Source organism: Galleria mellonella, unplaced genomic scaffold (assembly GCF_026898425.1).
Source record: "Galleria mellonella isolate WM207_F2 unplaced genomic scaffold, CSIRO_AGI_GalMel_v1 utg117, whole genome shotgun sequence".
Classification (NCBI taxonomy): Eukaryota; Metazoa; Arthropoda; class Insecta; order Lepidoptera; family Pyralidae; genus Galleria; species Galleria mellonella.
In genome coordinates, this window is record NW_026441980.1 from 3,343,950 (window position 1) to 3,367,769 (window position 23,820).

The following is a 23,820-nucleotide window of genomic DNA, read 5'->3' on the forward strand; positions in this document are numbered from 1 at the left end:
CATGTCTATAGGCGACGGTTACCACTTTCCATCAGGTGGGTCGATAGCCTGTTTGCCATTGTAAATTGCATAAAAATCTTGTTCCTATTATATAAGATTGTTATATTTAAAAGTATTTTATACTTATTTTCTATTTAAGACCTGCGCCCTTGTCGGTGGAGCTCTTGCTACTCACTACGATTCTCAACGAGTCTCTTTATCTCGTGTAACAACACCAACTTTTTCCTTGATCTACCTGATGTAACTATGTCTTGGTATCCCCTTCCCCTCCTTCCTTCTGTCTTACCTTCTATTATAATGTTCATAAGTTAGTCGTGTCGCTTCAAGTGTTCTAACATATTTTTCTTTTGACCTCAGTAGTTTGACTCGTGCAATTTCATACTTAACAAAACTTTAAGCCTTTTTATTTGCTCTAATAACTTAACCTAAACCTTCAATCGAAACTTTCTACAGCGAAACTTCCCTAATAGTCCACATTATATACACTTTTCTTTTTCCTCATAATACTTATATCAAAATCGTCATTATTTAGAGGTGATGAAGTACCTTTTATTTTCCTATTTTGAGTTTTTTCCTTATCCATACCCTTCATCTTTTATATCCGGTTGCTACGATCTCTATCTCCTATTTCAGCTACCAATTACTATCGTATCCAAAAGTTTCTATGAAATATGACGTTACTTTCTTTTTTCCTTTACCCTTATGGTCTTAATTTTCATAGTTGAAATTATCTTAAAAATGTGGATCATCCTCTTACAATGAAATACATTCATACCAAAAAAAGATACTCCATTAATAAAATTAATCTATTGAAATTGTAATTTATTTAACATAAGCTATATTCCACGACTTTGCCCATGTGAATCAGAATATAAAGTGTACTGTATTCTAAGTTTGGATATAAGGTATCCTTGTATACCATTTATGTATAATTCAAATCGTTTCAGTGGTTTTTGCGTAAAAAAGCAACAAATATCCATCAATTCTCGCAAAATGTAGCACATTCTATAGTGATGTTATCATTTCGTGTTTTGTCAATTTATTAAACCACCCAAAAATATAAAGTCCTGGAATGGCAATTTCAAAAGTGGCAGAACCTTCTGATAAGGTAATATTTTTGAATGGAACAAAGGTATCACGAATTACATGGAGTTGTACGATAGTGTCAGTGGCAATTGCATAGCCAGCAGGTCTCACAGGTGTACGCGAAATTACATAAAATGCATGCTGGAACGGTACATTTGTAGTCCGGGAGCTGGCAACGTTTTTGTAGATGGGTTCATAAATAAGTTTAAAAATAGGAAAACTCGTTTTATTCGTATACGTTTTAGTCATGAAGACCTTATTAAAAATCTAAATACTAAGGAGATTCTCAAACATTCGAAAGAAATTCGTAAGAAAGTGTATCATTTATTGTAATTTTAATATTATCCAGTTTTTGCTTATTTGCCAATAAACAGGGTATAACATTTTTCCTGTACCCTTAATTACACCTCTATGAAGACATAAAACTATTATGTCTTTATACAGGTGTAATAAAAAGTTCTGAATTTTATTTGTATAATGTATAGAAAACAGTCTTAAAATATCAACCCTTAGGGTCAATACCCTAAACTTAGTTATGGTATTTGTTTGTTATATCTCAAAAAACATAGGCATGCAAATGATCTGTCTGACTGAAATTTAACATGTATTTAGACTTACTTTATGATATAAATATATAAACTAGTGTAAACTGACAAAATAATTGATTTCAGAAAACAAAAATGTATTTGTTTAAGAAAATGGCTCGTTAGATAGAGCTTAGTTGATGAATTCACTAAAACGGTAATACTATCATTTAAATTCTGTCAGATTAACACCACTGTAATTAGTGACTGGTAGAGAATGTTATTAGCATTCTGCTCCCTTTTTTACCATATTATTACTTGGATAGTAAAGTTATTTAAATAAACAAATAATTAGACAAATATCAATCTAATAAGATTTCAAATAAAAAAATACTATTTAAAAAATTATCTCCGTCATAGTACTTAATACAGTATATTAGTATATATACTTATATAAAGATATAAAATTATACATGTATATTATTATATATGTATGTATTATTTATACTGCGTTCAAATTTAGCCCTTTTCATCCCCCTTTTTTTGTCTTATTATTTTTTATTATGCCTTGACCAGAAATAATTTTAATTAATTCTCTCCATCCTAAGATTGCCTGGAAGAGATCGGTATTTAGCGATACGGCCATTGTTGCCTCTTTATTTTACTTTTATGTAATTAAGTTTATGTAATTAATAATTTATTTATTTGAGTACATATTGTTAATTTTTATAATCGGTATCATTCTCTGTAGAGAACAATAAAGGGTTTTCATTCATTCATTCCTAAAATTTCCATTTATAGGCTTAAATTGCATAATAAATTTATTATGTTTGTGTAATGTAACACATTTGTTGTACAGCTCCGCGACTATTGTTGAAATTCGGCGAAATTTCGACCGAATTCACAGAGATAACGCCGTCCGATTGTCCGTGCCCGTCTGGGGACCGCCGAGATACCTGCATTTCGCCTGTCCATTGTTTTGTTTTAGTGTTCCTGTTTCATAATAATTTCTCTGTTCACATTTCGTTGTTAATAGGAAAGTCTAGATTTTAACTTGAGGCATTCGCTCGGTACGTGCTCGTTGGCTATTGTTTTTGTATTTATATTTAAATAATAAACTTTAGTTGGCTACTTAGCTGAGTTTATGTAGGGAAATACTGAGTTTTTAGTAGAGATAGGTAATATTTGGTATCTACATATTAAGTGTTTTACCAAAAGGGAGACTTTGTACAAAAGTCGTTTGCTTGAGTACTCCTGTCCCATTCGTGTTTCATTCGTAAAGCAGTTGTTTTTGCATGGCTCTGTTACAGTTTGAAGGGTGGGATATGGCGTGAATTTATAGGGTACAGAGGAATAACATCTAAGGCCTCAGGAATGGCAACGCATGGGGGGTATCATAGGCGAAACAGTATACTCTGTTATGTCCATGGTACTGCTCATGTCTATAGGCGATGGTTACCACTTTCCATCAGGTGGGCCGTCAGCTTGTTTGCCATTCTAAGTTGTATAAAAAAAATATTGATGGTCACCCATTGCGATATCGTTCATATCAGTCGGATATCTATGTATATACATTACGAGCGGGTTCTTGTTTTCGATATTACATATTGGACAACCAATATCTAATATATCTGTTATTGGGTCAATATAATGTATAGATATTGTAACTACAATAAATAGATATTGCTATATAGATATCTATATGGATATAGATAGATATCTCTTTATTGTTTCCTCCAAAATATTACAATAGTAAACTTATTATAATATTATAAATATGAATAATTACAAGAAATAATCACAATGAGAAAACAATAGACGACCTCTATAGATATTACCCATCCTTATTTTATAAATGTTTTAAAAAGTATATATAATGACTGTTTAAGAATTAATCTTAAGAGAAAAACAAATTGCGCCGACTCCAAGCCCCAAATTATTATTTTTTATTTACAAGACAACTAATAATTTAAAAAAAAATATTGTCTATGTCGTATTTCATTTCAAACACTACCTTTCTCAACTGGCTTAAACAAGAAGTATATTCTTAATTTGTTCGTATTTTTTAGTGTTTATTACCTAATAATTCCATCAGTTCTAAACCGTTTCGTTTTTTTTTTTATCTGGAAGAATATATTTACAGATTAGCTCCATAGAAATTTTATCAAAAACGATTTAGTAGTTTAGGACGACCCGCCACTAGATGGAGTGATGATCTGAAATGCATTGCAGGGAGTCAGTGGATGCAGGTGGCTCAGGATCGTTCTTTATGGCAGTCTATGGGGGAGGCTTATGTCCAGCAGTGGACGGGTAATGGTTGAAATGAAGGAATGAATGAATGATTTGGTAGTTTATTTTAACTGACCAGAATAACTGGTTCTTTTGTTATAATTAAAATCGGTTTTGTCTTGAAACAAAATATTAAATATTAATGAATTAGCAATTAGAATTACCTGTAACATCATCAGAATTATGTTAAGTAGCCAAGATAAAAAGTGCTAATGCCAATCTCCATCCCAAAAAAACGTGTATGCTAAATTTCGTAATGATTTTGGAGTAACCGTTAAAGCTGTATAAAGTTACAATCGAATATATTATTATATTTATCATTATTAGTAAGGATTTATAATACTTGGTTTAAATACTTCGCTTTAATAATTAAATGGTATCCTTTGAAATCTTCCATTTTATGTACTACATCTGTGGAAACTATTCAATAAGTACTTTAAAGCATTGAGACATTCCAGGAAATAATCGTTATCGAAGTAACTCTTAATGACGAGTAAAGTCGTCGGAATAGCTAGTAATGTTTTACCGCAAAGTGCTCCGGGCTATTCAACTTTGCTTCAGATAAGAGAAGGCGAGCTAAATGGAAACTCTTTACATATAATGGGAAGAAAGAATTTGAAATGGAAATCTATAAATAGGTATCTATTTCCTAAGACTGTAGCGTGACATCGCCTCTCTTTGTATATTCTATCGTTTGTACTTTGTAAATTACATATTTTAAAAAAGGAACAGTCTATTTTTTGCAGGTTTTTTCCTATATAGAGCCTTGCGGAATATTGTAATGTACCAGTCTTGGATCATCGATGAAATTTTGTTAATTCTTTCAAGTTGAATTATCCGAAATAAGTTTGAAGATACGATATGTCATATTACAAAGTGGACTACCTACAAAACGCCATTGATTTTAACATGGAATTACAGTTGCGATCAGATTATATTCAATATTATTCAAAACGATGTCTTCATAACGATCATATCTGACAACAGATTATTCGAGAAAGTTCCACCAAGACGCACAAACAGCGACTCAAATCGTTTTAAACCATAATCGGTATATCTACGATCTTAAAGCTAATTCAAGGAGGTAATCCCATTGTCAACTTATCCTTAGGGTGTTCGGTCAAGCGAGATTCGACGATTCTATCCAGAAAGCTTTTAATCTGTCCAATAAAGTTTGAGATGACACCGGATAAAAAACATTATCGGGGTCATATTTCAAAAGAAAATCGGCTGAATCACTTCATATCTGCGTTGAAGATATTAGTTAATTTCTTTATTGGCAATGCTTGAAATGTTTGAGACAAGCTTATTATTTTATTGTGTGGTGTTCATTGTTTTCTTAGTCTATGTTTTATTCATATTAATACTGGAAATGAGATAGTACTAGCTATTTGTAGACGGTTGTCTATGGTTAGCTTTTATTTTATGTAATACTTATTAGGAATCCGTGATTTTGCGTGCGTGAATTAGGGTGAAAATATCTTATGTGTTAATTGAGGCCAGATCTCAAATGTAATTGTCTTGTAAAATTAATAAGCCAAATTTAATAATATCTTGATTGCAAAATTTTGAAATGCCTTCTAAAACAAGAGGTTTTGAATTTTTGCAGGTAAGTTACCAGATTATGTTGCTAATTCTAAACCTATCCTTATATTTTTTTTTGTAATTCCATGTTTAATTTCGTGACTATTGAAGTTGTTATTTTTCTAAGCCTAAATGTTTCTGTCGATTCTGCGTTGTAAATATTTTGAATCTAATGTTTACTGATGTATAAAATCGTAATGTTGTTTGGTTGTTTGTGGGTCTCTCTCTCTCTCTCTCTCTCTCTCTGACTCTCTCTCTCTCTCCCCGTGTGTGTGTGTGTGTGTGTGTGTGTGTGTATGCGTGAGAGAGTACGTATGTGCGAGCGTGTGGGTGGGTGTGTTCATGATTAAAGCTACTTTTTGCGAAATAGAATGTGTTGGGTTCGTTATGTTTTTCAAGTATTTAAATTATGTCATGATATGACATCAAAGCACTGAAAAGGTTGTATACGGTCCTATAATTGCTTGTATGTGCAAAGAGCTTCAGAGATTTAATTACCTGATCCTGATGCTAACAAAGTTTGAGACGTCATAGTAAACTTCAATATAAATATCAATGCTTTCTCTTTACATTGCGAGGACATGGTCTATCGAGTTAGTTTATAACAAAACAATAATTACACATTATATTGGAAGATATTTCTCTATTGAGTTTCTTGTGGTTTCTTCCTAACCTTTTTTTTTTTTATAATATCACATTCTGGTTGTATGGAGTTAAACATTGTATTGATATAAAGGGCACATTCTTGTAATATGCAGTTGCAGTTCTACCCTTTTGTATTTTTGTTTTATTTCGATAAGAGAGGGACTGGCTGAAAACCAGCGCTGTGCAGCTGTGCACATTGGACTTGGACACTCACAGCATCAGCTGAGCCAGTTTCTTTTGCCTAATATGAGACACTTCTTATGTACATAATATCACTGTCTGTTATAATTATGTGTTTTTCTGGCAATAAATATTTTCTATTCTATTCTTAACCAATAAGTTTCTGAATCTATAGTGGAATCTTAAAAAGTGATGATTTATAAGACCTATTGTATGGCTCTACTTAAATAAAATTTCGACTATATCTCATAATATTATTTTATTTTATTTTTTTACTATTTATATACGCAACTGGTTTCGAAATTTCTTCTTTATGCGTATTTATAAACTTATGTATAAGTGGGTACTTCGAGAAATTTCAAATGTATAGAGAAACATACTAAATAGATATATCACGAGTTAATGAAAGGTCAGTAGTGTAACAGTAGTGTTGTTTAAAATATAGTTGATATAATAAAGTTCCATCAAGAAGTCATAACAAACACAGCGAAATAATAAAGGTTATTTTAAAAAGTTAAATTTTATTTAAATTCAATTTTTAAATTTGGCTATATTCTTATAAGAGAATTCGATATCCTGAAATACTCGTAAGTCCTCGAATACGTAACCGTAAAGAACTTCTGCCCACCCGCAACCATCAGTCTTCCGGTATCAATTGAAAAATGTCACAGTACCGGGACGTATTTAATTAACTTCTCCCGGGCATTATGATCGGTTTTATGCTGGATCGGCTATTGTCCCGGTTCAATATCGGACGTTTCATTGTCGGATCGAGTTGTAGGATTCTTTGTCAAGTGCGCAGATTGAGTTCGCTCCATACATTAAGTTGGGTCGAATTGTTGCGTATAGGGGTAAGATCGTGGTTTTGTTGCAATGTAACACGGGTATATTATAAAGGAGTTTGTTACGGGGGATATGAAATGTTATAGTTAATGCTGACTGTATTTATGGAAATTTCTGTGTTTACCCCAAAGGTGCTGTCGTGATTTGATCCCAATAGAATTTAGTCGATACCAAAAACATTATCTTCATATAAATTTACGACCGTAACTGAAGAAGCTCACACTCTGCGTTGAATTCAAACACGGTCGGTGAAATGTAGTCAAGCCGAGTGTTATATTCCTTAAAATAGTAACAGTTATCATATCTTTTGGAGACATTGCCAGTTGTGATAGATCTAGACTTGTCTACAGTAACCTAAGGACTGAAAAAGAGTCAGAGTCTCCAGAACTTGCGTGTATGCATGAGCCCATTTATGAATGTGGATAAAACAAGAGATGTAGAAAAAGATGATTTAGTACTCGGCTGTCAGGGCCTACCCTATAATGGATTTAGTATGATAATATAAATTTTTATACTAGTAAAGGTATATTTTTGTACATGTTCCAGCTTGTCCCATAGAAGCATCCATCATTCATGCTGCCGCGCCTCTGTACATCGTAACTCGTTACATACAAGCGGGGAACGGGTTTTGATAAGTATTATTTTATTTATAGCTTGTTAGTAGTTTCCCGTGACTTTGCTCATATTAATATGTGAAAATCTTTTCCGAGGGAATATAATATACGATTCATGGACAATATGTTTGTATTACTAAAAGAATTTTTAGAATCTGATCACGTGGTTCAAAAGTTTGAATGCCAAATATTCAACTTGGAATAGCAGACCATAGGTCTTCCTGAGGGTATGTTGTATTCGCTGACCTCAGACATGTTGTAAATCTTTATGCCATACAATTTCGGTTAATTTGTATTTCATGATGTTGCTAAATAACTTAGTCATGCACTATTTTTCTTTTTGGTGTCAGAGAAAACTGAAGTTAGAACATAAATCTCTGAATGATGATAACAAAAGAATGGGACTCTTGATTTCTTGGTATATACCTATCCTGTATATATACGCAACCATATAGGGTACTTATCTAAAAATATAATAAATAACAAAATATATATGTCTTGATGTCTTCATTACTCTTTTGCCATCGTGCTTCTCGCCATAGAGCTATTCATATTTTTGGGTGCTTGGTACACTACCACTGTTCGTGTATCCCGTTCATTTCTACCTTGTACATCTGTCTGGGTTATGATCTCCTTTCTTCAAATTTCTTCTTACAACACGAGTATAATATAGGCTTTTCAAAAAATGTGCTTGTAAACATTTAAAAGGTCGACAATGCATAAGCAACTCCACTCGTGTTGTAAGCGTCATGATAAGGGTAATTGCTTTCCATCAGGTGAACCGTTTGCCGTCCTAACAGGGCGGCAAACTAGTAGTAATAAAAAAATATAAGCTTTTCTGACCTTTTTCCAACGCTTTGCTCTGTTCTCGATGTAGCTATCACATATCTGATACTCTATCGTGCCCCTCTTCACTACATCCTTTTATTTTGTGTGGGAAAGGGATCGTTAGTAATAGGATCTAGCAGTCTCATTGTTAGCAATATAACCTATCAGGTCTACCACCACGCGTTCTCTCTGAAAACCATCGTATTTAACTTTTGTGGCATTTGTCGCGATGAGCTAATAAACCTGCTTTCGTCATCAACCATAATCCTATATTGATAGCGCAAGCGGGGTTATTATTCTATTTTAACCAATCTTTCCATTTTACTTTTAATTTGTTTCTGGACCTTTAAGACGAGATGGAAATCTGTTTCTAAATATAAATCTCTAAGTCATCATCGTCATCATATTAGTGCACCGCTGCCGTTATCTGTCCACTGCTGAACATAGGCCTCCTTCATAGACTGCCGAGAAGTTCCGAGCCACCTGTATCTCTAAATAATGTATGATATTAATTATAATGTATTTTCTTTGTTTCAGGTGTAAAGAAGATGATAATGTATTCTACGAATAGACTGTGGTGGGAGTAACACATTTTATTATTCTGTGAAAAAAGTTTTTGATTTGACTGGTGAAAGTGACGGCATTATGGTGGACGTGTAGTTTGAGCTGAAGATAGAAAGAGATAGACAATGGGAGGTTTTAATTTTGTAAAGGTGCTCGGCTTCGTCCTTCTGGGCTGGATTTCTGGTGAGTATTTTATACTATATACTAGCTCACTCGGCAAACGTTGTTTTACCATATACATTATTTCCGTGACTATACATGAAAATTTATCCTACTACAATTATTATATTGGATTGCCATCTTGCAACCTATAAACCTTACCTTGTAAAAATCGCGATTAAAAAACAGGAGTTGATCATAAAAACGTGAAAATTTGAATTTGTATGTATTTTTCAATGTTCAATCATAATAAAATACAAATGTAAAAATTTGTCAAAAAAAAATTTTTTTGGGGAGGGTCACTCTTAACATTGAGGGGTATGAAAAATAGATGTTGGCCGATTCTCAGACCTACCCAATATGCACACAAAATTTCATAAAAATCGGTAAAGCCGTTTCGGAGCAGTTTGGTAACAAATACCGTGACACGAGAATTTTATATATTAGATAAAGAGAGAGAGAGAGAAATAACTTGAGGCATTAGTCGACTGTGGGTTTTTGTCTTGATTAGATTCGAATATATAACTTTTGGGTCTTATCTGACATTACTGAGAATTGTATCTATTTAAAGTAAAATATGGTAGCGATTTGGGCACTGTGACTCAAGATCTTTATAACTTCTCGAAATTAGAATAAAATATGACAAATTTGGAATGGGAATGACATAATTAATTGAAACTAACTTGTAATTTTTTAAATTATGAATAAGTGATCTGTATATTAAAGGATAGTAAATCACGAGTGATGCCTTTGATATAGCAAGCGATTATTAATATTTGTAGAATGTAATAGCGGTTTACCTTTAAACCGACCATATAGACTTTCTACAAAAGTCGATTGCTTGAGTACCTCTGTCCCATTCGTATTTCTACCGTGAAGCAGTTGTGTTTGCATGGCTGTGTTTCGGTTTGAAGAGTGGGACATGGTGTGAATTTATTGGGTACAGAGGAATAACACCTGAGTCCTTAGGAATGGCAACGCATGGAGGGTATCATGGGCGAAACATTATACTCTGTTATGTCCATGGTACTGCTCATGTCTATAGGCGACGGTTACCATTTTTTATCAGGTCAGCTTGTTTGACATTCTATGTAGTATAAAAAAAAAATTAACCATGCATCCTAACATGTATTTAATAAAAACAAACCCATTGACAGATTATTTCCGAACCGATACGATAATATAACCTTTAAGAAAAGAGCATATTCCTTTTAAAAAGGTCGGCAGCACACCTACAATACCGTTGGAGTTGTGGGTGATCATGAGCGGTCATAGTCACTTACAATCAGGTGAGCCGATGCTCATTTGCCCCTGTGTTGTAAAAAAAAAAGATTCACTTAAAACTATAAATACTGAAACAGGTTCCTTACGTTAAATGCACTGAGAATAGATTATTCGAAATTGCGATGGCAAAGGAAGTTAAAAAGGTCTGCGCAGGCGAAGTTTGTGAAAACGGCTAGTTCTGAAGTAATTATGCACTTGTTAAATCTTGCGCTAAGGAAACTGATTATAGAACTAAAAATACAAGGAGATTTCCCCCATAATTATGTAAGGAGTAAAATATTAAAAGCTCTACACAGGTCAGCGGTATAATGAGCTGAGGAATAAAACATTTTTGAAGCCCACCTCTTTACGAGGCTAATTAGGATGCAAAATAATAAAAAAAAAAAAAAACTCTTCAATTCGCTATAAATTAACTCAGTTCTTAATCCTGCAAGTAAAAAGGCTTTTAGCTGATTAACTTTTCAGCACTGGAGGATATCCAAGCTCTATAAGTCACTATAATGCAATTAAGTTTAATGTTAGGTAAGTGGACTATTTAGTTTGTTACTTCTTCGTTCACTGAGTAATGGGTTTTATATTTTTGAAAGATAAAAATGGTCAAAAGTAATTTGTAAATTACATCCAACTTTATATAAGTAACTATATAACTCGCATATATAATAAGGGAGGGATAGGGGTGGCAGAAGCATCCCTCTTAAAACATCTCCAAAGTCTAACTGCGGTTGCTAATCCACCTACCAAGCGTGGCAACTACTGGCAAAACCCCCTAAGGGGAAGGCTTATGTTCAGCAGTGGAATAAAAAGTAATCTTTTATCTTTATGTTAGTAAAATAGTTAAAAAAAAATTATGCAATCATTGGTAATAAAATTGATTTCGAGAATGTTAATTCTTTTTATTTCACTATCTGTGTAATAAGTTTTAATGTTTGCATACTTACATTGTAGCAGATTAAGATGTGGGCTATTCATTTTGATCTGTAAACTGTACTTTAATCAAGCAAATAAAATAAAAAAATCAATTTAATTTAAACACAATATACGCCTAACCTTTTAACTGATAATAATAGCAATAAATTGACTATTAAAAAGTGTATTTTTTTTATGAAAACTAAAAGAATTGTTTTTTGATTTTTTTTTCTATTGACTCGAAAATAGAACTTTTATAACAGATTAAAAATAAAAACATTTTAGAACGAGTTGCATGAATCTTTTCTAATATTGTAAATGTATTGTGAATCTTGGAGCCTTAACGACTCGACGAATTGTTATGAAATTTGGTTCACACGTACTATGTGGGATTAAAAAGGACTGTTATTATGCAACTTAGAATGGCAAACAAGCTGACGGCCCACCTGATGGAAAGTGGTAACCGTCGCCTATAAACATGAGCAGTACCATGGACATAACATAGACAACTTTTTATCTCTATCAATGAACATATATTACATATCCTGGTCAAGCGGATGAAGTCGCGGGCGAAAACTAGCTTAGTAATAATTGTATTTCGTTCATAAAATTTTTACTTAACGTCAAAGTTGTATGAATATTTTTTACTATATTGGTCTAGTCGTTATCAAATAACATGCTTACCGACAGACACCATATTTGATCTTTATTTATATAGATAGTTGAATGATTTATTGTCGAATGACAAAATGGAAAATCTATGAGATCGCGTCACCGGAGTGCCATATCATAAGGAAAGCTCCTCTCGATATCCACTTGACTGATGTACGTGCTTAACGCTTCTACTGCGTGCAATTTACGACCGGGGTGTCTTGCTTGTTCAAATTATGCGTGGTTTGCGATTTATTGTCAAATATTGCTTGATCTTAAGATGGCGCTCCGACAAATAATATTTAATTATTTGTCAATTTTCCTTTTTTATATCCGAAGTTTTTGTTTATTTTTATTTTTTATACAACTTAGAATGGCAAAGAAGCTGACGGCCCACCTGATGGAAAGTGGTGACCGTCGCCTATAGTCATGAGCAGTACGATGGACATAACAGAGTATATAGGTACTGTTTCGCCCATGATACCCCCCATGCGTTGCCATTTCTGAGGACTCAGGTGTTATTATTTTGTACCCTGTGAATTCACGCCATATCCCACCCTTCAAACCGAAACATAGTCGTGCAAACACAACTGCTTCACGGTTGAAATACGAATGGCCCAAGCAAACGACTAGCTGTAGCTGTGTTTCGGTTTGAAAGGTGGGATATGGCGTGAAATTACTGGATACAGAGGAATAACACTTGAGTCCTCAGGAATGGCAACGCATGGGGGGTATCATAGGCGAAACAGTATACTCTGTTATGTCCATGGTACTGCACATGTCTATAGGCGACGGTTACCACTTTCCATCAGGTGAACCGTCAGCTTCTTTGCCATTCTAAGTTGTATAAAAAAAAACACACCGCACACACTGTATTCATATTGCTTTTAAAGGAATTATCGCGTGTTTTTAGTTTACTAATGTGTGTAGGGTGGCTCTAGATAATAATGATAACAATGTAAGGGTCGAGTACCCCGCGAGAGATTGACTGAGACTTAAAATTATTAGTAAAGTGTCAAATAGACACTTTTAAATTTGTTTTGCGACCTTTTTAAAACTAATATAATAATTTGATATATTTCACGACCATCCCAAGTCATTCAAGAGTAAAATTCTAAAAGTTCTCTCGTAATACTACTATCATTTTACCACAACCAATAATTTTTGATTCTGTGCGCACTGTTCTAATAATTTTAATAATTGTATATTTTAAATGTTTTTATGTTTGTTACTTGTATGTTTTTTTTATTGTTTTGTTGGTGTCAATTTTGTTAATATGTAATCGATGACTTAAGAAAATGTTGTGCACATCTGTAATTAGTGTAAATACAAGATGCAAGCCCTGTATATCAATTAAAATTAATGTCTGTATTTACACTGTTGATGTACATTTTAAAAAAATAGATAAATAAATTTGATGTAAAGTTGTAGCAAAAAATTAAATGTCATGTGTCACCCATCTGGACTGGACGTTACTTGCAAAAACAATTAAATTACAAGTCTCCCTTTTTATTTCTGTACCTAGATACAGTTGTAGTATTATAGTTTTTATTATATTGATATTTGTTTCCAAGAAAGAGATTAATTTATCATTATAATAGAACAAAACAGTATCGTTTGTAGTTATCGCTACAGTTGAAGAAATAAAGATATTATTCTGTTACTAACAGAGTAACAATGTCGAAATTCTGTGTAAGTTTTTAAGAGTAATTTAGCAATTTTAAACATTTCTGATTATTTTTTTAAATTGTTTTAAGATCACCAGAGGGAAACTTTGTACAAAAGTCAATTGCTTGGGTACCTCTGTCCCATTCGTGTTTCTGCCGTGAAGCAGTTGTGTTTGTATGGCTGTGTTTCGGTTTGAAGGGTGGGATATGGCGTGAATTTACAGGGTACAGAGGAATAACACCTGAGTCCTCAGGAATGGCAACGCATGGGGGGTATCATAGGCGAAACAGTATACTCTGTTATGTCCATGGTACTGCTCATGTCTATAGGCGACGGTTATAACTTTTCATCAGGTGGGCCGTTAGGTTGTTTGCCATTCTAAGTTGTATAAAAAAAAAGGGACCCTACTGCTCATCTCTCGACCGCTGAATTCCTTTAGTCGCCTCTTATGATACACATTGGAAAAGAAGGGGTGGTCCATTCTATGCCGGGACCACACGGTGTCCAAAGTCTAACAACTACTGCCAAAACTCTCCTTATGGGGATGACTTATGTTCAGCAGTGGACCGTTAACAGCTGATAAAATAATAAAAAATTCAAATGTACTCATATTATAGCATATTGAAACTTGAAATATCCACTTTCAGGTTGTCACTCCATCTAGTGGGGGGTCGCCCTACACTGCGTTTGCCCATACGGGGTCGCCACACAAGAACTTTTCTTCCCCATCGGTTATCGGTTCTTCGAACTATATGACCAGCCCAATGCCACTTCAGCTTGTTTATCCTTCGGGCTGTGGCGATTACGTTGGTTCTTTTGCGGACATCTTCGTTTCGGTTTCTATCACGCAAAGAGACTCGGAGCATAGCGCTCTCCATAGCCCGCTGAGTAATCTAAAGCTTTTTCATACCTGTTCCTACATATAATATATCTCTAATAATTTATCATGGGCGAAACAGTATACTCTGTTATGTCCATAGTACTGCTCATGTCTATAGGCGATGGTTACCACTTTCCATCAGGTGGGCCGTCAGCTTGTTTGCCATTCTAAGTTGCATAAAAAAAAAAATTATTGTTAATTAATTTTATAATTATTATAACAAGCAGACAAGAAAGTTTTAATACTCAAGAGAGATCGATTCTATTCCTGTTCCAAGAAATTCAATGCTCAGCTAATCCGGCCTTTTAATAATCATTTTATAAGGATAAACCGCCACGTATATACCAGATAATAAATCTATATATTAATGTTAAAATACGAGAGAGATGCTTCACGGTTTCTTAAAATGTTTTAAATATTAATGTAGACCAATACACTTACCGTTTCATGTTTCAATCAAACAAAGTCAATAAAGATTACTCTGTTTTATTCTACTGTATAATATTTGAAATTACTACTCGTGCGAGAGTGGCGTCCTCTAGTGACAAGTTTCTAGGCCGCTTCATTATATATGAAGGACGTGAGTTACCGGAAAATAGTATAACGTGCCTCCCAAGGCACGAAGCAAGTGATAATAATTTTTCAATGATCCAAATATTCGGTAACTTTCAAAAGGATTTTCATTAGTTTTTTTTTTTTTTAATTATGTAGATGACAATATGATAATGATACAAATGATTCATCAAAAACAAGTCAGTTATTCTTATTTATATGTGCTTAAATCGGGTTATCAGCATGTGCGTATGGAATATATGGAATGAGTATATGGAAGAAATTTATAAGGTTAAATAAAAAAATAAAAACAATAAAAAAGTAAAATCTTACAAATATATTTGAAAGAACAAGATAAACAGTGCATAATGATTTGTAATGAAAATGCATTGTTTTTATTGAATAATTTTATTTATATTTAAGTATACCCATACAAATTTTTATGATATTAATTTTTTAGAAATAGGCAGAGTTTACTTCCGTGTTGTCTGCGTATTAATTTTGACGATTTAAGCTTGAGTTTTTCTATGCGTATCAAAAGATTGTAATGGTCAAAATTAATTTTGTAAATTTTGATGCTGCTCTCGTTTACTAAAAAAAAATTGCTTGTTATAAAGCAATAACGCTCTCGGCAATAAGACCGCCTTACTGTACTTATACAATTGTATTGTTGTGTTTGTAAATTGTCTTGCTTATTTCCTATATTGTATAATGCAAATAAAGTATACTCATTCATTCATTCATTCAAAATCGATCCTGTATCTACAAAACATGTCGTCCTGTATACAAAAAATATATTATAGTTAATAATAATAGTTTACAAAAAAAATCTATTTTCTTTGTAAGTATCTATCGCTTATTCCGAACCTTGTCTATAAAATAGCGTCTCAGTTTGTTGAATTCTCTTAGTGAAATATCGGACCTGTTTTGGACTTTATATTCAGTAGTGTAAAGATAACTAGAGCGGCTATATATTTATCCAAAGCTCAGACAGATTGATATATTTTACCTGCAACGCCTTTGTGATGCATCGAGGATACTAGAATGTGAATAAATCGGTTTATTTTGTCGCCGTGAATAGTGTGAAAATATTTTGAATGCATTCTGGGTGTATTCTGGATTGAGATTTTAAAAGTAACATATTTTTGTATTCAACTGTGTACTATTGAACGTAGGCAAGCAAAAGTGCTGTAAGCTCACTATGTCAACGATATTAGTCTATTAGTTTTATTTACTTTATTATGGTATTTATTTTATCTATATATATTCTTTATTGCACTTATAAATTATATAGATAATACATTTAATAATACTTTTTGTTCCAGACATTTTCCTATAATGTTGACTGCATTACAAAAAAAAATTAAGAATAAATAAATTTATAAATATTGTGAACAAAGGTGACCTTATCTATAATAAAGTTTCTTTCATTTTATTTAATATTTCATAAACACATAAATATAATAACTACCTACTTATATTTTAAATGTTAAATGAATATACTAACTACATTAGAAATTTAGTTTAGTGATTTTAAGATATGTCAATAAAATTTAAAAAATAAATAATAAGTACTTGGAAATCATAATAATTACTGCAACTCTGTACCTATATTTTTAATAAAAAAAATTATTATATTAAAAAAAAAATAGAGGTGAATCAAGGGAAAGAAAATATAATCACTATGTAATTTAGTATACATTATCGTAATAATTTCAGCCGTTAACTCTCCACTGCTGAATATAAGCCTTACCCATAAGGGGAGTTTAGCCACTAGTTGCCAAGTTTGGCATGCGGATTGGCAACCGCGTTTAGGCTTTTAGAGATGTTTTTAGAGGGACATTGCTATCCATCCCTGTGTCACTAAGTTCCCTGACTCGCCTTTTACGACATCCACGAGTCAATATATTCCAATTAAGCGGACGAAGTCAAGGGTAAAAGTTAGTGCGCATATAAATAGATACTTCTTGACCTATATAGCTAATGGAATGCGACGGTGTGGACCCAGATAATGCTCGTATGGCAACAAATGTAGCCAATAACGATAAATATGGTAATTCCGTTAATATAGTTGAACTGTCGCTTCTAAATGGCACGTAGATTTATGGATCGCATACTCGCTTTAATCAGAATTATCGACCCGATACAAATATATTTCTGTCTATTTATATATTTTATCTGTCCCATATAAATCTATATGGGACAGATAAAAGAAACACTAGGTGTTTTTTTTTTAATGGGTGAAAATGGATTGGTAACCCCGCCCGCGCTGTCAGTATACACCGACGAGGCACCAGTGGAAGATAATAGGTGAGAATGAATGCAGGTTAGTTGGCCCACCATGATGAATTAGACAAGAATTAAACATGATGGTTTTCAGGGGGAACCGCGTGGAGGTCAAAAGAAAGAGTATATTGCTAGTAATGGGGCTATTAGACCCCATTACCAACAATCCCTTTCCCCTCAACACTAGGTGTTATGTCGTATGGGGATGTCAAGGATATGGCCTGGGATAGAGCTGCCTGGAAGAAGATGCATGAATTAGTTGCACCGACAAGAGGAAACTCTTAAATGAAAAGAAGACATGTTAAATATAGGAGTCTCAGTGCATTTCGGAATATAAGAAAGTGGATGTTTTTTTTTTTTGATGGGTGTAAATTGTATGGTAGCCCCACCTGCGCTAACGGGATATGCTGGCGGAGCACCAGTGAAGGGTGATAGATGAGAATGAAAATAGGCCAGTTAGCCTATCATGATAAATTAATCAGGAATTAACCACGATAGTTTCCAGGGAGAACCGCGAGGTGGTCGACCTGGTTGGGTGTATTGCTAGCAATAGGATTCTCAGTCTCCATTACTAACAATCCATTTTCCCCCCAGCGGATGTTATATTGTGATTTTACGTGTGAGGCTTAAGATGAAAACTATTTTATATTAAAACAGCAATCGTTTTTTTTTTCACTACTTCGTACGCGCAGATTTCAGAAGTAGGAAGACCAACGAAATGTTCTTGAGTGGCGACCGCGTACGGATAAACGCAGTGTAGGACGACCCCCCACTAGATGGAGTGACGACCTGAAATGCATTGCAGGGAGTCAGTGGATGCAGGTGTCTCAGGGCCGTTCTTTATGGCAGTCTATGGGGGAGGCTTATGTCCAGCAGTGGACAGATAATAGCTGAAATGAAGAATGATGATGAAGACCAATGAAATAGAGCATTCCTAGATGGTGGATCAAGATAAAATATTCGCCATACTTTAAATTAAACCTTCAGGAATACAATTGTGACAACCGTATCAAATTTAGTGCAGTAGTTTTTGCATAATACCGGAACAAACATACAGAGAAACAGATAGGCAATCTCTCTCTTCTCGTTTAAGAGTTTCCTCTTATCGGGGCAACTGATTAGACAGGCAATATTCCTGAAAATTATCGTGTTAGTTTCTAAGAGTCTTATTATGACCCCTCATAAAAAAAATCTAAAATAATAAATATCTTTCTTTCTTTTCTTTCTTTATTCTTTATTGTACACAAAAGGTTATTGAAATGTAAAAACAAACATAATAGTGCACAAAGGCGACCTTATCTCCAATAGAGATTTCTTCCAGCAAACCCAATATGAGAAAACTGACAGTACATTAGTAGTGTAGTCATACATGTGTACCAATTGACTTAAATGTTATAGTTAAAAATAAATAAATAAAATGTCTTTAGAATTGAAAAGACCGATAGGTATAAATAAAAATATATAAATAAATAAATATATATAGTATATATATATATATATATATATATATATATATATATATATATATATATATATATATATATATATATATATATATATATATGTATATATTTCATGTACAAACAGGGTAATTCACTTAGTGGAGTATGAAGTGTCCATATGCCATTCATCATCACCATTATAATTGATAACTGTGCTTTGTTGAATATAGCTTCACCCAAAAGGGGGGGGGGGTGTCAGCTACGCTTGGCAGTCGGGTTGGGAATCGCAGTTAGCCTTTAGTGATGTGTTTAGAGGCAGGCACGCTGCTGCCAATCCCTCGACCATTAAGTTCCATTAATCGCCTCTTACGACATCCATGGGATAGGAAAGGGTGGCCCATTCATTGCCGAGACCACACGGGATATATTCATATACCAATACTTGGAAGTAAATTGTGTAAGTGCTGGTCTATTCGCGATACGATTAGAGCTTTTTATTTATTGCTCGCGACTCGTCGCATGATTGATGTCCGATATTTTTCTCATACCCGATAGTTTACGATATTTTTATATAGTGAGTAAAAGAATTTCTCCGTCGATTGCTAAAGGAAATAGAGTCTTATTGAAAATAGACTAGGTTTTATTATTCTCTGGGTTTTTATTCTGATAATTTTGTATAAGAAATTTTTGTTTCGAATCTATCCGCTTCTAGTTCAGTGTCTTGATATATAGTTTATTAGTTTTGATTAATATTACAAATGTGAAAGTTTGTAGACGTTCGGTTGTTTGTTATTCAATCACGCTTCAACTGTTGAATGGATTTGAATGAAATTTAGTACACAAACAGAACATTTATAATGTCGGATCCGACATTCGTATTCGATTTATTCCTTTACGGTTTTCAACTTTCATATTTTTGCCCAATAAATTTTAGGCAGACCGTTTAATAATTTATTTTTAAAGTTATTATTAATGTTTCTCTTATATCTTGTCATTGGTCTTCTTGTCTATGATTACTGTCGAACAAATAATTTTAAAATTAGAACTATAAAAATTCTACCTACCATTATTGATAATTTGAGTATTTTTTCATCTTTTATTTATTTATTTAACTCTTTATTGCATCAAATACATTAAAATTTCCAATTAGAAAATTCAAGTGAAATACAGTATCATAAAGTACAGATTAAAATATATACATAAAGATGTATAATTTTGGAGTTTATTACTGTGTTTTTTTTTTAATTTAGCATAAACATCCGTTTTTCATCATCTCAATGTCTTTCTATTTGAATATAATATTATAAGGAAGAACCACCAAATATTTATTTATTAAAACGTGTCGCTTCCAAATTTATAAGGTAAGAACATAAAGCTATAGTAAACTTGTAATTAATTTATGATGTTATTTTTATTTTATAATTCAAATGTTATTGTCATTCTTATTATTTATTTTATTAATTTAATAATTATAATGTAAATATTGTCTTGACATTGTGTGACGAAAACTAGTTAATTGGTTAATAAAAAAAAAATATATATAATAATATTAAAAATAAACCATTACCCTTCTTTCATTTGGTAGTCGCGTAAAAATATACAGTAGCAGTATATTCAGATAATGAAAATAGTAGAAATACAGATAATAAGAACTAAACACATGGCTGTTTGCAGAAATAAAAGTGTGATCATCCAATCCGCAATATCATACAATTCAAGATGGCAGAATCAAATTGTCCTAGGACCAAGTTGGCATAACTTTTGGTGAAAAAATGATATCATCTGAACTGTCTGATAAGGCAGGGTTGCCGCACCTGACTTGACTTATTGAGAGCTTTGATATATTGGAATACTAGCTGTATCCCACGGGTTTCTTCAAGTAAATTAGTATATTAAATACTACATATTTATCTAACATACTCCTAAAATATTGGTATAAATATTTTTATAAGTTAATAGCTATCTTGAAATATTAAGTTTTTGTTATTAATTTTATATGTAATTGGCATACTATTTGTTACTAACAATTTTGATTGCATACCTTTATTTGTTTATTTATTGTTAACGTGTGAATTTTTTTTTTAATTTTATGTAATTCCCTATGTTTTTTAAAAATTGGTGTTAAGTCCCTAAAGTACATGGCATATACATAGCTGAGTGGTATTATTTTCGCCTTTTCTTTTAGTTTATTGTATTTTTTTGTTGTTATATTTAAAACTAAGTACTAAATAAATACTCCACTCGTACATATTCAACTGTGTACTGTTTCGCCCATGATATCCCCAATGCGTTGCTATTCTTGAGGACTCAGGTGTTATTCCTCCGTAATCAGTAAATTCACGCCATATCCCACCGTTCAAACCGAAACACAGCCATGCAAACATATCTGCTTTACGGTTGAAACACGAATGGGACAGAGGTACCCAATCGACTTTTGTACAAAGTCTCCCTCTGGTAGCTTTGTCTTTGTAGCTAGACCAGTTATTTTGATTTAAAATTAAATCGTCTTTGATAAAATTTCTATGGCAAGTGTTTTTCTTTTCATTTTGCGTTGAAGAAACTTTTCTGACACTTGTCAGTTTGAAAAAAAGTGACAAAACATAATATGGAAAAGGATATAAGTTTCTTTATCCCAATCAGTCAACATATCCCGGTCACGCGGACAAAGTAGTGTATAAAAACTAGTAATTGTATAAATAAACTCGTATTTGCCGGACTATTGCAATATCGCCAGCCCTAGTGCGAGATTATTCTGGCGCGTCTCGAATCCAATAATTCGTATATTGAAGAAACTTTCTTACAAAGTTGTTCGCTCGAAATGATTCTCTTTGACCCGACATCGACTATTATTATTAGTTATACCGCTCTGCCAATATTCTTTATTCGTTGACTGTCCAAACGGAGCTGGCTCATTGTAATATCGTTGTACTACGACTATATATAAAGATTTCTCCAATATTGTCACGTTTTTCCGATGTCCAAATTAAGTTTTCCTATAAGTCCATTATTATTTTTATTTCAGTAATTAACTCCACTCTATTGTCCACTGCTGAACATTAGCTTTTGCCACGCTTGGAGGCTGGTTGACAACCGCATTTAGACCTATTCGTGTTTCAACCATGAAGCAACAGCATGGCTGTGTTTCGGTTTGAAGGGTGAGATATGGCGTGAATTTACAGGGTACAGGGGAATAACATCTGAGTCCTCAGGAATGGCAACGCATGAGGGGTATCATGGACGAAACAGTATCTCCATGGTACTGCTCATGTCTATAGGCGACGGTTACCACTTTCCATCAGGTGGGCTGTCAGCTTGTTTGCCATTCTAAGTTGTATAAAAAAAAAGAAAACAAAAAAGACTTTTAGAGATGTTTTAAGAAGGACGCCGAAAGTTGTCTCTTAAGACATTCATAGGGGGTGGCCTATTTTATGCCGGGACCATACGGATAAATATAAAATATGTATCCGTATTTTATATCTATACTTATAATAAATCTGTAGAGAGATCAATACTGTACATGAAGTTTATTTCCAAAATAACTATCAGGGGGTGATTAGTGATTGATACTGATGCCAAAAATACGATCAGTAAAATTTTTGTATGTCTGTCTGTGTTCGTTATAGAAACAAAAACTACTCGACCGATTTTAACAAAACTTTGTACAATTATTCTTCATATTCCTGGGCAGGTTATAGTATACTTTTTATCACATTACGATCAATAGGAGCAGAGCAGTGAAGGGAAATGTGTGTGTTACATCAAAACCACTGAACCATGAGGAAGGACACAGGCTACTCATTTTACGAAAAACGATGGAAACGCGGACGAAGTTGCGGGCAACAGCTAGTTATGCCTTGCTTGGCATAGCATATATATATATACGAGGTCTGTCCGGAAAGTTCGTATAAAAGTGTTCTGGAATTTTCAACCCCTTCCTTATGTCCCTAACAATGCTTCAGTTCTGGTCTGACCGGTGATGTTTGTAAGAGTTACCTCTTAACGAAACCCCGTCGGCATGGAGCCCGCTTCCGTTGAAGAGCAGCGCGTCGCTCATCTCTCGAAACTCGGCAAGAATTGCCGTGAAATTTTTGCCGATCTCAGAACAGTTTATGGGGATGATGCTGTGAAGGAACCAACCGTCCACAAGTGGCTAAAAAGATTCAGAGAGGGCCGAGAAAGCGTTCAAGATGACCCACGTTCAGGACGTCCTTCCACTTCACATTTTTCGAACTTGTGTTAATGGGGACCGTCGTTTAACGGTCAGATAGGTGGCTGAAGATTATTTGGGCAAAACCGTGGTCGAAATTTAAGAAACGAACTTCAAATGAAAAAAATTTGCGCCAAGATCGTTCCGTGAGTTTTTGAGTAAAAATTCCATTACGGTGACCGAACACCCCCCCTATTCGCCGGATTTGGCCCCGTGTGACTTTTTCTTGTTCCCAAAAACCAAATTGGTTTATTTGGGGGACATAAATGAGGATGAGAAACCTACAACCAGAGGAGGAGCCTTTTCACAGTGGAAACGGCGTTGGCACAAGTGCATTATGTTTCATACTTTGAAGGGGATAAAATTGATTTACCTGAATAATTGTAAAATAAAATTTTTAAAAAACTTTTATACGTACTTTCCGGACAAACCTCGTATATATATATATGTGTATATATATATAGCATTTGGCGTTCCATTGTTTCTGCCTACCCTAATGGGAGACAGGCATGACAGATATGTATGTATGTATGTATGTATGTATATATATATATATATATATATATATATATATATATATATATATATATATATACTCTTTTAAATGCTGCTATAAATAATAATTCGT

General features: G+C 33.5%; 1 protein-coding gene across 1 annotated transcript in view; it reads left to right on the forward strand.

The window, feature by feature from the left end:
• LOC113514039 (uncharacterized) overlaps nt 1-23,820 on the forward strand; it is a 399,604-nt gene that overhangs the window by 60,189 nt on the left and 315,595 nt on the right. The window contains exon 2 of the mRNA XM_052895371.1: nt 9,131-9,340. Within this exon, the coding sequence (XP_052751331.1) occupies nt 9,283-9,340 (58 nt within the window). The 5' untranslated portion in view covers nt 9,131-9,282. The remainder of the gene's footprint in view (nt 1-9,130; nt 9,341-23,820) is intronic.